The 14,231-nt window shown below is 35.1% G+C and overlaps 1 protein-coding gene across 4 annotated transcripts in view; it reads right to left on the minus strand.

Annotated features, from left to right (window-relative positions):
* Positions 1 to 14,231, minus strand: part of PLEKHH2 (pleckstrin homology, MyTH4 and FERM domain containing H2) — a 55,397-nt gene continuing 41,166 nt past the window's right edge. For 3 of the 4 annotated variants that reach the window (XM_071739461.1, XM_071739458.1, XM_071739459.1), the window contains 10 exons: positions 12,767 to 12,864; positions 12,060 to 12,237; positions 9,815 to 9,970; positions 8,393 to 8,490; positions 7,861 to 8,002; positions 6,669 to 6,814; positions 4,937 to 5,066; positions 4,048 to 4,134; positions 2,211 to 2,348; positions 1 to 1,137 (listed from right to left, as the gene is read on the minus strand). In XM_071739461.1, the coding sequence (XP_071595562.1) occupies positions 955 to 1,137; positions 2,211 to 2,348; positions 4,048 to 4,134; positions 4,937 to 5,066; positions 6,669 to 6,814; positions 7,861 to 8,002; positions 8,393 to 8,490; positions 9,815 to 9,970; positions 12,060 to 12,237; positions 12,767 to 12,864 (1,356 nt within the window). In that variant the 3' untranslated portion in view covers positions 1 to 954. Of the gene's footprint in view, positions 1,138 to 2,210; positions 2,349 to 4,047; positions 4,135 to 4,936; positions 5,067 to 6,668; positions 6,815 to 7,436; positions 7,593 to 7,860; positions 8,003 to 8,392; positions 8,491 to 9,814; positions 9,971 to 12,059; positions 12,238 to 12,766; positions 12,865 to 14,231 lie in introns of those variants that run through there. The other variant, XM_071739462.1, reaches the window with a different exon arrangement.

Consider the following 14,231-nt stretch of genomic DNA (forward strand, 5'->3'; position numbering starts at 1 on the left):
CAACTTTTATAAAATATTATTCTGAATCAATGTATATACATTATACACATTATACATGGATTTTATGTGTCACATATGTTTCCCAAGTTTACTTGCAACAGTTAAGTAATGGCTTTCTGTGTTATTCTTGTGTTTTGAATTGTGAGTCATTCTTGCATCTGTATCACATTATTATTCTGGATTAAAGAAGGAATTAGGTACAGGATCTTGCTTAACAAAACTATACTAAATACAGTGCCTGTCCAGTTTAGATTTTTCCAAAAGGCTGGGGGAGAGAAGGATTATTTAGATATTTACCAGACCAAGGCTGAAAATTTGCCAAGTAAAACAGTAGTATAACAAAGGCTAGAGTGTATCATGAGAATACTTTTAAAATTTATAATAGTTACATGACGTGCTTATTTTTTTTTAAAAGGAAAAATAATTATACAAATAAATCAATTTGTTCTTCTTAGTCCGGTGCTTGTATTGCAAATACTGAGGGGTGCTGAAAGTAGAAAATATTCTGTGTTTGCCCTTTTTTTTTTTTTTTTTTGAAACAATTTCTTTTCAAAATGAAGGCTGTACGACTTGTATAATTTTGAAAAACAGAGATGAAGAGTTAGAGTTGAAAACAGTTTGGTCCCTGAGTAAATACCTGGAAAATGACTGAAATCTATACAATTTTTCCCCAGGCCACCTTTCCCCATCATTATCAACAGACACATTTATTTTTCAGCTGTAGGCACATGCCACCACTAGTAAACCATAGTCCTTAAGTATGCTTCTCATCATTCCAGTTCAGGCCAGGGTTTTAACTAAAGTACTCCTGTTCTACACCACTGAAACAAAAGTAAACCTGTCTGCCTTTGATTTAGATATGGTTGTGCTTATTCTCCCTGTCTTGCACATCAAAAAGTTTTCAGCCACTGAAACCCTGTAAAAAAAGATGCATTATCATGATACCTAAGCCTTTCATAACAAAGTGGGACATTTAGTTGGTCTGCTGTTTGCAAGTAGTGGCTGAGTCCCTGTTTCCTTGAGTTTCTGCCCACTTTGAGGTGTCAGTAATGCTGGAGCAGAGAGGTGATGAGCAGCTCCTTTCAGCTGATGGAAGTTGTTAATGTAGCTGGCAATCAGTAGAGTGATCTCAAGAATCTGTAACAGGAACATAAAAAACTTTGAAAAATACAGTGATGTGTTGTGACTTCTGAAAAAACAGGTAACTTTTTTGCAAGTGATAGTCACCATCAAGTGGAAAAGTACTTGTACTTTAGCAAAGAAATTAATGATGGGGAGAGAGGAGATGCCTAATAGAGCTTTTTTCCTACTAATTCTTGCCAATAATGTGATATTATTCCCATCAGTATGCTGGACACTTTGTCTTCTGCATCCTTCAACGATTCAAACAGATGGTTTCTTTCACTTTGAGAGAGATTCTGAAGTCTGAAAGATGACACTCTTACAAAAACTTTCATATGTTCCTCAATTTTGCTAGAAAATATCTAGTGCTCAAAGAACTAAAGACATAGGGTAGATAAATAAAAACTTCTGGGAGCTTTTTATCATGTTTCCTCTTTGCAATCCACATAGGGGCACAATCTAAGGAAAACTTGAGCAAAGGTATTTTACTGTGCGTATTTTCTATGAGTTGTGTTGAGCCAAGTTTGTATGTGGAATTTTGTATCCTGTTTCAGAAATTGTTCTGACTAACAGCAAAAAACTTTAAATTGTTTTCTTTAAAGAAAAGTAAATCTTACCAGGGAGGGAGATAACACAGACTTAAAAGCACGAACTGTTGGTTAACCAAAGGTAAAAATTTCCTGGTATTTTCAAGAAGTATCTGATATTTCAGATTTTATGTTCTTAAAAATCCACTGCAGAACATAAATGCACCTTCTTTAAAATTATTTGAGGTGACGAACATGTGAAGATTAGTTTTTAAGTACTGCATATAATTCCTGTCTTTAACAGTCTTTTTTGTCTTTCTATGAAAAATTTGGAATGTGACAGACAGGGACATGAAAAGAAAAGGAACATATCAGTGTTGTTACTGTTAGCTCTTACATTACTAATTGTTTTGCCCTCTACAACCATCTGGCAAAAGTCAATAATCTCAGAATACTAGGAAAAAAAGGAGGTGTTTCATCTTTCACATCTGTTAAGGATTACCACCAGAAAAAGTAGAAAAGTAGCAGATGGTGGGAAACTGTTCCAGGTAATATACCAACCTTTGGTTTTGTCATGGCAAAAAGGTGTTTTTCAGTTGATTTGTCCTTTGTATGATCATTGTTAACAACCAACATAAAATCATCTTGATAGCCTCCAAAAGTCATCAGACTCTTATATGTGTAGGTAATTGTTAATCGCTTAAAAAATAAAAACAAAAAAATCAAAGCACAAAGCTATAAGCAGAACAACAAAGAAAAAACACATTGCAAGAAATACTTAAAAAAATACTAATACATGTGTATTTTTCAAAATAATGTTGTTGGCACCTTATGGTTCTCGAAATTAATTGTAGATTGTGAGATAGCTTAATTCAGACCTTTACCATGAGGAATTTCCATTGCAGATGATAATTCTTGTAAGTTGGAACTCTACTTCTATTCCAAATTAATTAGATCAAAGATATTATAAGCAAGTTTCAGCAGAAGTGTGTAATTCAATTTACACAAGCCTTGGCTGACACTGAGAGAAGTTAATCTTAGGAATTCCATTTGAAATCGAAGCAGTGTCTAAATAAATTAAATGGAAGAGTGTAAGACAACCAACAGAATGTAACTCCAGGATGGCTTTCTGTGCAGTGATGTAGTTCACAATCACAGAAATGAAATTTAGTCCTTTTTTTTTTCACATCTCTGATGAAATACAAGTGATCTTCAAGGCTCCCCTGCTTTCCATGCTTAGGTTCTTTCTGTTCAACATGGACCAGCAGGCTAGTGGCCTTTGAGTCAATGATTTGCATTTAATTTATCATTACGACTCATATTAGTATTCTGCAAGTGTTCACATTAAAAATTAATTGTGAGATAATATCTATACAGTAACTGACTTGACGTCCTTTGGTTACTAAACCTCTTTTTTCCTTTATTTTGAAATATCTAACTACCCCTTGAAACATAACTTCTGATACCCTTGATCTTTCCTATGGAAAATCTGAATATTCCCTGGAAGCTGCGTGTTTCTTGAGTGTCAATAAGGTCTGATGATACTGTGAACTGGCAGTGCTCTGCAGAAAGGCCACAGCTAGCTCTGAGTAGAGAGTGTTTACAGAGCTTTCTGCAGTTGATGCAATCTCATTTTGCTTTGTACAGAACTGCTGTTTGATCTCATGCTCTTTGTTTTATTATTTCTTTAACTGTACAGAAACATAATGAGAGGGCCCATATCAGTACAGTTTTAAGCTGAGATTTTAATTTTCTGATACTCAATTATTAGCAGTTGCTAATAGCACTGTAGCATTCTATTTCTTTGCAGGATATAAATCAAAACAGGGATCTTCTCAGGCACTGCTTTTTTACACTGATTACCACGAGTCGTTTTCTGTTAGAACTTTTATTGCAAATCAAAGAAAAATCAGAGCCTAAAATGACATAATTAAATAACACTGGGTTATATTACCTACTATTAAACAAACATAATACAATGAAAACAACCATCTTTTAAAGTAACTACTCTTTGCAGAGTGTATGTATTATGAATAATAATGGAAAATCAAGTCTCCAGGAAAAGAAAATTAATGTTATTGTAAGAACTGTAACTATGGATCTCCTGACATCTGAATGATTAAAACATTAACATTTCATTAAAAGATATAAAAACTGTATCTGATAAACAAAAATAAATTCTGTGCAGAGAATTCATTACATATTTCTATTATTAGTGCTACTATAATGATGATCACATTAAAGCATTTTGAAAGGAATGAATTTTGCTTTAAGAGAAAGACTCGGTAACTTAGCGTGGAAGGCTAATGCTATCTTTTATGTAAAATGATGGTGAATCTCTCCATACACTCAGTATTAAAATCAACTTTCACCAAAATTTAAAAAAAATTGAACTTACCATAGAGCTATAATCTAGAATGCTTATGCCATCTTCATGTACAGCAAACCATATGAAGGACTTCTCAACTGAGCATGGTGCTAGAGGCTACAAAGAGAAATGTTCTTTATTTGCTATTTCAAAATGAGGCAATACATAAGTAATTATTAATCCCTAGCTATTATAGAGCTCTCTCCATCCACAGATCTTACTGAGATTTGCAGTGGAAGGGAACTGATATAAAGCAATTGAAGTAGCTGTTCAAAGATTTGTAGGTGGCCAGTGGCAAGACTGTAAACTCAACCTAGTAGTCTTGAAGCCTCTCTTGGCACTTAGTCCAATAAAAAGTAAAGCCTCATTGCTAAAATAAAAATCAAGCAAGTGTTTTGAAGTTTATTCTATAGCACATATGTCTGCATATGCTGGTAAGTGATATTATATATGTATGCTATGATTATGTAATAAAATATTAGGGATGAGGGGGCAGCTCTGTTTTATGCAGCTATTATTGGAATCAAGAGAAGATACTGATGGATTAAGAGAAACTGAGAGGCCAGCACAGAATTGAGCACTCTAAATACCCTTAACAACACTGAGTGTTTCTGCTTCCATAGCCAGTTAATGATACCTTTTCAATATTTTACTAGTTATCAGGTAAGAAGAAAGTCTGGAACAAAAAGACTATCTCAAACTAAAATACAAGAAAATTAAAAGGTACCACCTAGAATAATAACATAAAACAAACAATAATTTCACCAGTTTATATGACTTAAGCAAGTTAGCAACTGAAAAAGATTTTCAACCAGCACATGTATAACATGCTAATTTTCAACAAAATAGCATTACTGTTAGCAAATTATGTTTGCTTTTAAAAAAAACCACACCACTCAAACTCAGTCAAGTTTCTTACTTTTGCTGCAAACAACTTAGCCCCAAAGAAAGACCATTTTCTGGCTACAGTGAGATAAATGCGCACGCAGTCTGCAGCACTGTGCCCCCGGAGAGCCATCCATCTCGTAGACAATCTCTGACAAAGCTGTCTGTTGAAATGAAGTATGTAATTTAGTTATTGAAAGGAATTTAAATGCTTTCTCATAGCGATGTTAACTAGCAAAGAAAAAAATAATCCATTTGTTAAAATGATAATTTAAGTTAATACAACAATTATCACTTATACTTTATTAAATAAATCCAAAATGTCATTTAATATTTTTATGCACAAGAAAATTATGAAGTGTCTTCTAATTTCTGCAACATTATGATTAAATATTGATGTAGCAGTTGCAGCATAAAGGGCAAAAGTCTAGTACAGCTTTTAATGCATTCCTACAGATGATCAATCTACCGTTATCAGCACTCAACAGCTATGCCAGTTGTCATTCCAAAAATCCATCCAGCTTAGCACGTCTTTACCTGTGGCTAGTAATAGATGTGGAAGATACAGCTTAACACTACTCTGGCTTTATTTAGTGTATCTGGGTGCTGCTAGCAAAAAGGGTGCTTCTGATGCATGATGCATTCACACTGTCTCTTTTCATTTGTGGCCCACGGAGAGCTGTCTCAATAAAATCATCATATGGAAAACTAATCCTCCAAATAAAAAATATCCCAGAATACCTTTCTAGCATACTGACTTGCAGGAATGACTCAAATCACAAGTTTATGAGATGCTGCCCAAGAAAAGGGAGGGGGAATGTATAGCAAAGGGGAGATCTGTCACTTGCTTCTTTCTGTTACTGGAAGTTTAGGGAATCAAACTGCACTCTTAGCTAAACACAAGAAACAAGTATAGAATAATTTGTTGTTGAATAATTTGTCTGTTGCCACAGACTTCCAGCTCTGACAACTGGTAGTTTAGGGACTCCCTGAACAGTTCAATGGATATTTGACTTTATCTCCATGAGTTAACCTAGTATAAGATCTCTTACACTTTGATACTTTGAAATTAATTACACAGCTTCCTAGGTGTTGTGTGTATTCTTTTAAATGTCCCTGTTATCTTTTGAGTATGTAATAATGCTACTTTGTGCATATGAAAATAGCTTTAAACTTTCCCAGCCCTGTAGTGAAGAATGAGGAAAACATTTCTATGATGTTTACTGGACTTCAAAATTGCTGTATCATTGACTTTGGATAATTTGTTACACTGTTCTGCTTTTCTTCATGTTAGTAGGTTTTTATTGAAGTGACATACAGATTAGTAATTTTAAATTTAGTGATACCTTTCTAGAATGTCCACTAAATTATCATATTGCCAATCTGGCTGCCAAGTATCGCATACTTGGAGAGCTAAGACAGATCAGATCTTCATGTTCTTGACTTTCAGGAGTCCTTTAGTCTGTGCACAAACTTAATTTAGATTTGCTGAACACAAAAAATAAGCATTTCAAAATCACTGTGTTTTGTAATGCTATGAAGTAACTTGTACAGCTTTTGCTGTAGTTCATATTTAATGCTGGTCTCCTGTTTAGATTAGGAATATACAGAGGAAATGAGTTCTTCAGTTTAGTAAAGTAAAATGAGTTTTAAACAAAGGCTTAGGCAAATATATCAGAACAGTAAGTTGTTGCTAATGCCAGTGTAAAATTTCCTCATTTTGCTCCGAAATATTTAGAAAATATGATTCACAAAATGCATCTCACCTTAATTGTTCCTCTGAACAACCATGCCTGTATCTCTTAGGGTAGAATCTCTCTAAAACTTGTTTTAAAGTTTGGTTGGACTTGGACTGGGAAGTGACTTGTCCTGCTGGAGTTGAGAAAGGCCGTTCAAAATCTCCAATCTCTACCTAATGGAAGGACCATGAAAAAGAAAACTTTTTGTTACTCTCAAGTAATTTTCTAACTGGGTATTATAAGCTATCTTTTCCTCTGTCTTACCAAGTATAAAATGAAAAACAGTTTGTCAATTAATGTATATTTTTCACAGATATAAAAGTCATGGAACTAATATTATTTTTCTTATTTTATATTTAAGTGGGAAAAAAGATAAATATCAATAATAAATTGTAGAAATATAATACTTACTAATTCTGCTTTAAGATGCTAGATCTCCAGCTGACACAAGCCAGTTTAGATTTATTGAGCAGCACCACCAAACAATTTTCTCAATACCTTCCCTTGAGCCTTTTAAGTTTTTAAAAATAAAACATGTCTTAAAAAGACCATGTCTAGTAAAGGAGTCTCAGGCTTTCATTAAACACCTGTTGCTTTGGTCTATGAACTTACAGGAATCATGTAGGGAACAGGGAATGAAGAAATATAGAGAGGAAATGGGTTCTTCAATTTAGCAAAGTAAAATGAGTTTTAAACAAAGGCTTAGGCAAATATATTAGAACAGTAAGTTGTTGCTAATGCCAGTGTAAAATTTCCTAATTTTGCTCCTAAATATTTAGAAAATATGATTCACAAAATGCATCTCACCTTAATTGTTCCTCTGAACAACCATGCCTGTATCTCTTAGGGTAGAATCTCTAAAACTTGTTCTAAAGTTTGGTTGGACTTGGACTGGGAAGTGACTTGTCCTGCTGGAGTTGAGAAAGGCCGTTCAAAATCTCCAATCTCTACCTAATGGTATTTAATGGTCTTTAATGAGAGGCCCTCACTGCCTAGGAGGCAAAGCAGATTTTATCCATGCTGGAGCTAACAGCAGCACACACTGTACAGCATTGCCACTGAAATACAGACTTAGCCTTACACAAAGACAGCCCTGTCTGTTTCCTGCACAGTCACATGGAGGAGGTGGAAGTCGCTTGACTGTCAAGCAATCCTGGACCCGTTAGCTTCCTTCATTCAGGTTTTTCATCTGTAAAACTGCTGCATGCACGAGGATTACCTGAGCTAACAGAGCAGTCAATTCCATCGCCAGTTCTTTGTTTACGGGGAAAAGTCCATTGACTATTTGATCATTGGTCTGATACACTAGCAGCAGCTTCTCTCTGTCTGTTTCCCCATGGACTTGAACTGAAAAATAAAGCCTACACAAAAAGACAAAGTGTTATTAAATTAAGAAGATAGGGGAATGCATTAGCCCTGAGGATTAGCAGTATCTGCTGTGAATGTGACATGTTTGCGTCAGCATGAAACCACACCAGCAGAGCAAAACTTGTACTTGAACCAGTGAGCAAATATTTAATTTCGGTCTTCTGAGCTCAGTGTTGGCTTTTTTTTGGCAGCCCTGCTCACCTCTCAAGAACTAGAAAAAATTAACTATAGTTTTTGGGGGGGTTTAAAATTCTCTAGTTGTACCTATTTACTGTTTTTGGTGTAAGCTCTGAATCAGCCAATGTTTTTCAGATGAAGAAACCATGCATAAATTAAAAACAAACCTTTGGAGAAGGCAGAGATGTTATAGTTGCTATACAAACCTGTTTTTGTAAGTAAGGCGTACAGTCCTTGTGCCTTCACACTTCCCAGGATGTTGTTCTTTGGATGCTTGCTCCCATTTTGAAATAATGTCACAGATCTAGAAGGAAAACAATACAAAACTGAAAACACCTTTGAATAGTAATTGTCTACTCGTTTAGTATCTTTTACCTACTACATATCGGAAACATACATAACTTGAGTTTTGAAACTTACTGAATGATTACTTGCATTCTTAGTCATTTTAATAATTAACATTTCTGTTGTTTTTTTATCCTGCAACACACATGCTACCTTAGGAAATGAGCCATAACGTGCTTATATGAAAGAGCAGGTTCTTCATCTTTCAGAAGCCAATGAATGTGTAATTATGTAGAGCAAGTTGTTATATAATTAACTGAGTGCCTTTGAGCTCTGCCTTCTCTTTCTGCTGCATGCTGGAGGTTTTCAGGCCTTTTCCAGTAGCTGCTACGAAGTTTGTATGAAGTTTGTTATAAAGTGCAGCAGGAGTGTAGGTAGGTAGGTGGAGGAGGTGGAATGGAGGTCCTAGGAGCCCTGCTAGGTTTCATGTCACTATTCCTTCACAAAAGAGCCTTCCTGGAATGATTACTGTGATCAGCTTTTGAAGTTGCATTTACCAAGAAACTAAGTACATTTTGAATACTTTCTGCTGTACATATGGTGATCATTCTACTAGGGGAAGATAGCTGATCATGATGACCCTGATTCTGCTTGTCACTAAGGCCTGGCTGTACTGCACCTAGTAACAAAAAGTGCTGCTGAAGGGTGCATAACTACAGAAGCACAAAAAATTCATTATTCACTAGTTGCTAAAAAGCTTGAAAAATATCTGGTATTTTATTCAAGTATTGATAATATTGCATTTTTTTCATTTACTGCAAAGAATTAAATTCTAGCAATACAGGGAACTAAAATGCAGAACCATGATAAGTCAAACATTTGAAATTTCCTGAATTGAGTCCTGATTATTTTGTATTTAGATAAGGAACTCCCTGGTTTTTTTTTCTTCTCGACTATGAATGCTTTTTGGACTCTAATGTTCATCTTTTGGAGCTATACAAGAAATGTTAACTGAAATCTCTAAATGCATCTTGGACTCTAATTGCTTTCTAGTTTTAAAGGACTGTGATTAATAACAACTTACTTTTTTTTTAACCCAGCAGCTACTTCTATGAATAATCTCAGTCTCCTAGACAAAGCTTTTAAATATAGTTCACTGAATTAATTTCAGCAATTGAAAAAATGATGTTTTTTTTAATCTTTCCTGTACATTATGAGGAAAAAACCTAAAGAGAGTTTTGAGCCTGAAAAATGTCTTCATCTATGTTGTCTAAAGGCAGCTCTGCAAAATGAAGATATTTTATTGTTTTATATGTAGAGCTCATTACAGCTTTTTTGTTTACCTTGATGTTTCCTTGAAGACAGTGCTCTATATCCTTGCCAGAAGGATCATCAGAAAACAGTGCAAATCCTGACTGGGCTGGTTTCCTCATTCCTGTATCCTGGTTCAGGGTGTTCAGAAATTCTTCTACTGTGGTAGAGGCATCAAATCCAACAACCTAAAAAAGTATCCAAAAAATATTTTGCTATGAAACTTTCTAAAAAACGCCAGCCTCCTCTCCTTCAAAAAGTCTAAGATATTGAAGGATCATTACCTCTAGAATGATAATGGCAAAATAAGACCTATTCCATTCTCTGTGAATAACTTACTGTCTTGGGAAACTGAAGAATCCCATGAAGTGTTTGGCAAGATCACAACATGGGAAGTCAATTTAGTGAAGTTTTTCTCCATTCAAAAACTGACAAACTTCCCAGCAAATTATACCCACTGCATTTTTTTTATGAAAACAAAGTCAGTATCAAAAAGCTTCCAAATGTTTTTTTTTGTTTTTTCTTTGCTTAAACTAGTTTCTTTGCACTTGCTACACTTGACCTTGTTACAAAATTTATGTAACAGAAAACAGACCTAGTATCTGAGCTTTATGTTAAAAATACCACTTGAAATACTAAGAAAGGTAAAATTTCCTACAGTTCTCAATATGGTGGTGAGACAATGAGATCAACTACTATTTTTGTATCACATTCAGATGGTGAAAGGAAGAGTATTTAGAGGCAGATCTACACTGGTACATCCAAAATATTTTACAAATGCTGCTCTGTCAGCAATACATAGGCCAGTAATATAAATCTAAGTCTTCTAAGTTTTATTTTCTCAAATCTGATTTTTTGCCTGTTGTTACCAAAAGTAAAGCATTTTTAGCAAGAACTGGCTTTTATAAAAATACTGGTTGCTGATGTTCACATCTATCTACTTTGAGGGTGTTTCTTGTATTTTTCTGTTGAAAAAGGCCTCCTTACCTCTTTTTTTGTAAAGAAAGATCTTGAAAAATGATCTTAGACTTCTATTTAGGGCATCTCAGAGGTTGGAATTAAAAAAAGTATCTGTTGAGTCCAGCTTAGGAAGATAAGTACAAGAGTTTTCTGTTCCACTACAATTGGTTATTTGCTGATCCCACTGAAGTGATTTTTTTATTCAATTACAATTTTCATAACCCTTAAGTAAATATTTTTGAGCTATAACTAAAGAGCAGTTATTCCTTTTCATGTTCAAACTTCAGTTTCAAAACCATTTAGGATTTAAGTGTGCAGATGTGATGCTTTGAGACATAGTTTAGCAACGGACATGGCAGAATTAGGTAATGGTTGGACTTGACTGTTTTCCAACCCAAAGGATCCTGTGAAATCCATTTTTTTTCTGTTTTACTGGGCAAACAATAAGCAATTAAGAAACAAGGAGGGGGGAAAAAAAGCAGAGTTCTTATGTGACCTGGAACGAAAAGTTTATGAAATATGGTTTTGATTTCATATAAAAACTTGCTTTCTATCTAGGAATACTGTGAATTGTTAAAATACTTTTCAGACAGCTCTCACAGTTAGAAACACAAGCCAGGATGTAAAGCAGTAAGCATGGAAGCCCATGGAAAGTTTCCTACAGGCTTTGACTGACAAAGTCCCAAAACAGTTAAGAATGAAGCTGTGTTTGTTCTGTAACAAATATGCTTACCCTTCATGACTGAAAATGGGAGTTTCAGGGGTGCTTTTAGGCCTTCATTGTGATTTTAACTTTCAAGATGTCTGTGAATAACTTACTGTCTTGGGAAACTGAAGAATCCCATGAAGTGTTTGGCAAGATCACAACACAGGAAGTCAATTTAGTGAAGTTTTTCTCCATTCAAAAACTGACAAACTTCCCAGCAAATTATACCTCACTTCATTTAGTTCATGAAACCAAAGTCAGTATCAAAAAGCTTCCAAATGTAGGTGTTTACCAAGGAAGTGGTATTTAATACCTTTCCCTGTTTTTCAGGCTAATTATTTCATCTATTGGCCAGGTTAAATATAAAACAGAACTGCAGTACTCCTCACTCTTAGGAGGTTTTAATTTATTTCTCTTTTAAAGATTTTTTTCCCAAACCTTCACTTTTCATTGACCAAATCTGATTCAATTACTTTGTGCCTGCCATTGCCAACAGTGACACAGGATGAACCTTGAATCACGTTTACACTAACAATTCTGTTGCTGATATGCATAGATATCCTAATAGCAGAGGTTTGGGAGGTTGCATTCTGTGGTCTACCTGACATTACCTGATATATGCCATTCATGAAATGAACTGGAATACTGAAGGGCAGGGAATGGTGGTATGGGTTTCTGAGAAGGGTGGAAAGGATTTCCATTCTGGATGGTCTGGCTTCCCGGTCTCCGTTCTGCTGGGTGCGCTCTACACAGCGCTGACAATATATTGCATACTTCCCAAATTCTGTCCTGTGACAAAAAAAGAAATAAGGCAATCCTTGGGGACCGACTTGGAAGGATAGTAAACCAAGAGTAAATTTCCCTGGGGGTGCCAAACGGGAGAAGCACTCAGAATTTCCTCTGTGAGACTTCCAACACATTTTACCATGTGGATTTAGGAGGAGAATTAGTCCACTGAGATGAACAGAACTGTGGCAAAGATGAACATGGCTCAGTGTTTTGTGTAACTGCTGTACTTGGCTTTCACGGTTTTGCAACATACGAGTTCCACTGCAGGGTATTTTTCAAAACAAAAGACAACTTTCCCAAGTGATGCATAGAAACAAATGCACTACATTTCGTAGCACTGGAGCATGATTCTTCTCAAATATATTTTAAAATATATGCCAAATATCTTTAAAGATATATGTCGAAAGATCTGAAATATTTCTGAATAATACAGATATTTCTGAATATTACAAATATATCTGAAATACTACATGAAAAACTGAAAATAAGGTACTCGTCAACTCAACTGCGTAGTAATATTCAGGCATACCTGGAATTTGCATTCTTCTTTAAGTGAAGTTTAAGAAGCCAAAGGAATGGGTGTTGTGGCAGGAAGAGTCCAACGCAGAGAGCCAGGAGCTGCAAGCCCTGGACAAAAGGAAGACAGTCACAGTTTTAAGCATCTTACAAAGTAAAACTTCCTGCTGTGGCTGCTGGCAGCAGTGCAGTTTACCACCATGCCAAGTCAAGTAAAAGACAGCTATAAATAGAAATAAAAATGAAAAACACAGAGAAAAATAAGTTAGTAAATAGTAAATAAGTAAATAAGTATGTGTACTCGTTGGTAGGCCACAATGCTCTCTTTCTGTTTACTGATGAACAGCAAGTTTCCTTCAATGGAAAATGGAAAAGCAGATCAGTTTGTATAAGGAGCAGTTAATAAACAAGATAAAACCACTATTAAATGAGGAGAATCTTGTTTGATTTTAATTAAGCTCTCCTGTTAGACATATTATGAGGAAACCCATAATATATATTCCTCCTACCAAATAATAACTATCAAAGAAACAAGAATTCAATATTTTGTTACATTTTCATTGCTAACTATGTATCCAAAAGCTTCACTTAACACAGACTGCTCTCATATACTCTCGATAATACACTAAGGCTTTTCTCACAATTGTATCAATGCATCGAGCTGAAGTTTAGAGAATGGGGTTTCTCTATCTTGATTTATCTGCCTTGCCTAATATTAATATAAACTTGACAGCACAGGCACAGCTATTCCCTTTCATCAAATATCTGTAATTAGATGCAGGATTTCATTATCTCTGTTTCAGGAAGACATTGCAGTAGAGGCAAGTGTAGGAGACTGCACCTGGATTTAGGATGTGAAAATTAGTGTGAGGCTGCAGATGTTTTAGTGAACATGTTAACTCCTAAAAATTATGCCAGTGGATTATGATAACAACAACTTGCCTGTATCAGAGGGTAAGCCTTGCCAATGATACAAAAGTACTGAAGAAGGATTATGGTTAGTTTAAAATCCATGAGGTATATTTAACTTCAGTGTGTGCTAATAAACGTGGATGTGCCATATTTGTTATAGAAGCTTTGTAGATGTTTTAGGGATGCACACATATGGCCTGTATCCTAGATAACAGGTATGTCTGCTGGTTATGTTCTACTTTCTATGGCAAAAAAAATGTATCTATTACAAAAGCTTTAATATTTTCCTGTCACATTTTCTGATCCATCTCCTAGTTCTGCAAGTATTGCTGCCTCACAAACACTAGTGTTACAGTTCTGTTAATTCTATGCAGACTATAAGTATTGGCTTTCCATTCCATTTCAGTTCATTTAATTGTTACATATATGGCTACCAGTAAACAGCTGGCAGTGCACAAAGAATTTTAAGTATCTATAATCTAGAATGCAGGGTACATGCAGAAGAACAACAAGTAGTATCTCTCAAGTGACATCTATCAGCAACCCTGAGTGTATTTGAGATTCTA

Source organism: Heliangelus exortis, chromosome 3 (genome assembly GCF_036169615.1).
Source record: "Heliangelus exortis chromosome 3, bHelExo1.hap1, whole genome shotgun sequence".
Taxonomy (NCBI): Eukaryota; Metazoa; Chordata; class Aves; order Apodiformes; family Trochilidae; genus Heliangelus; species Heliangelus exortis.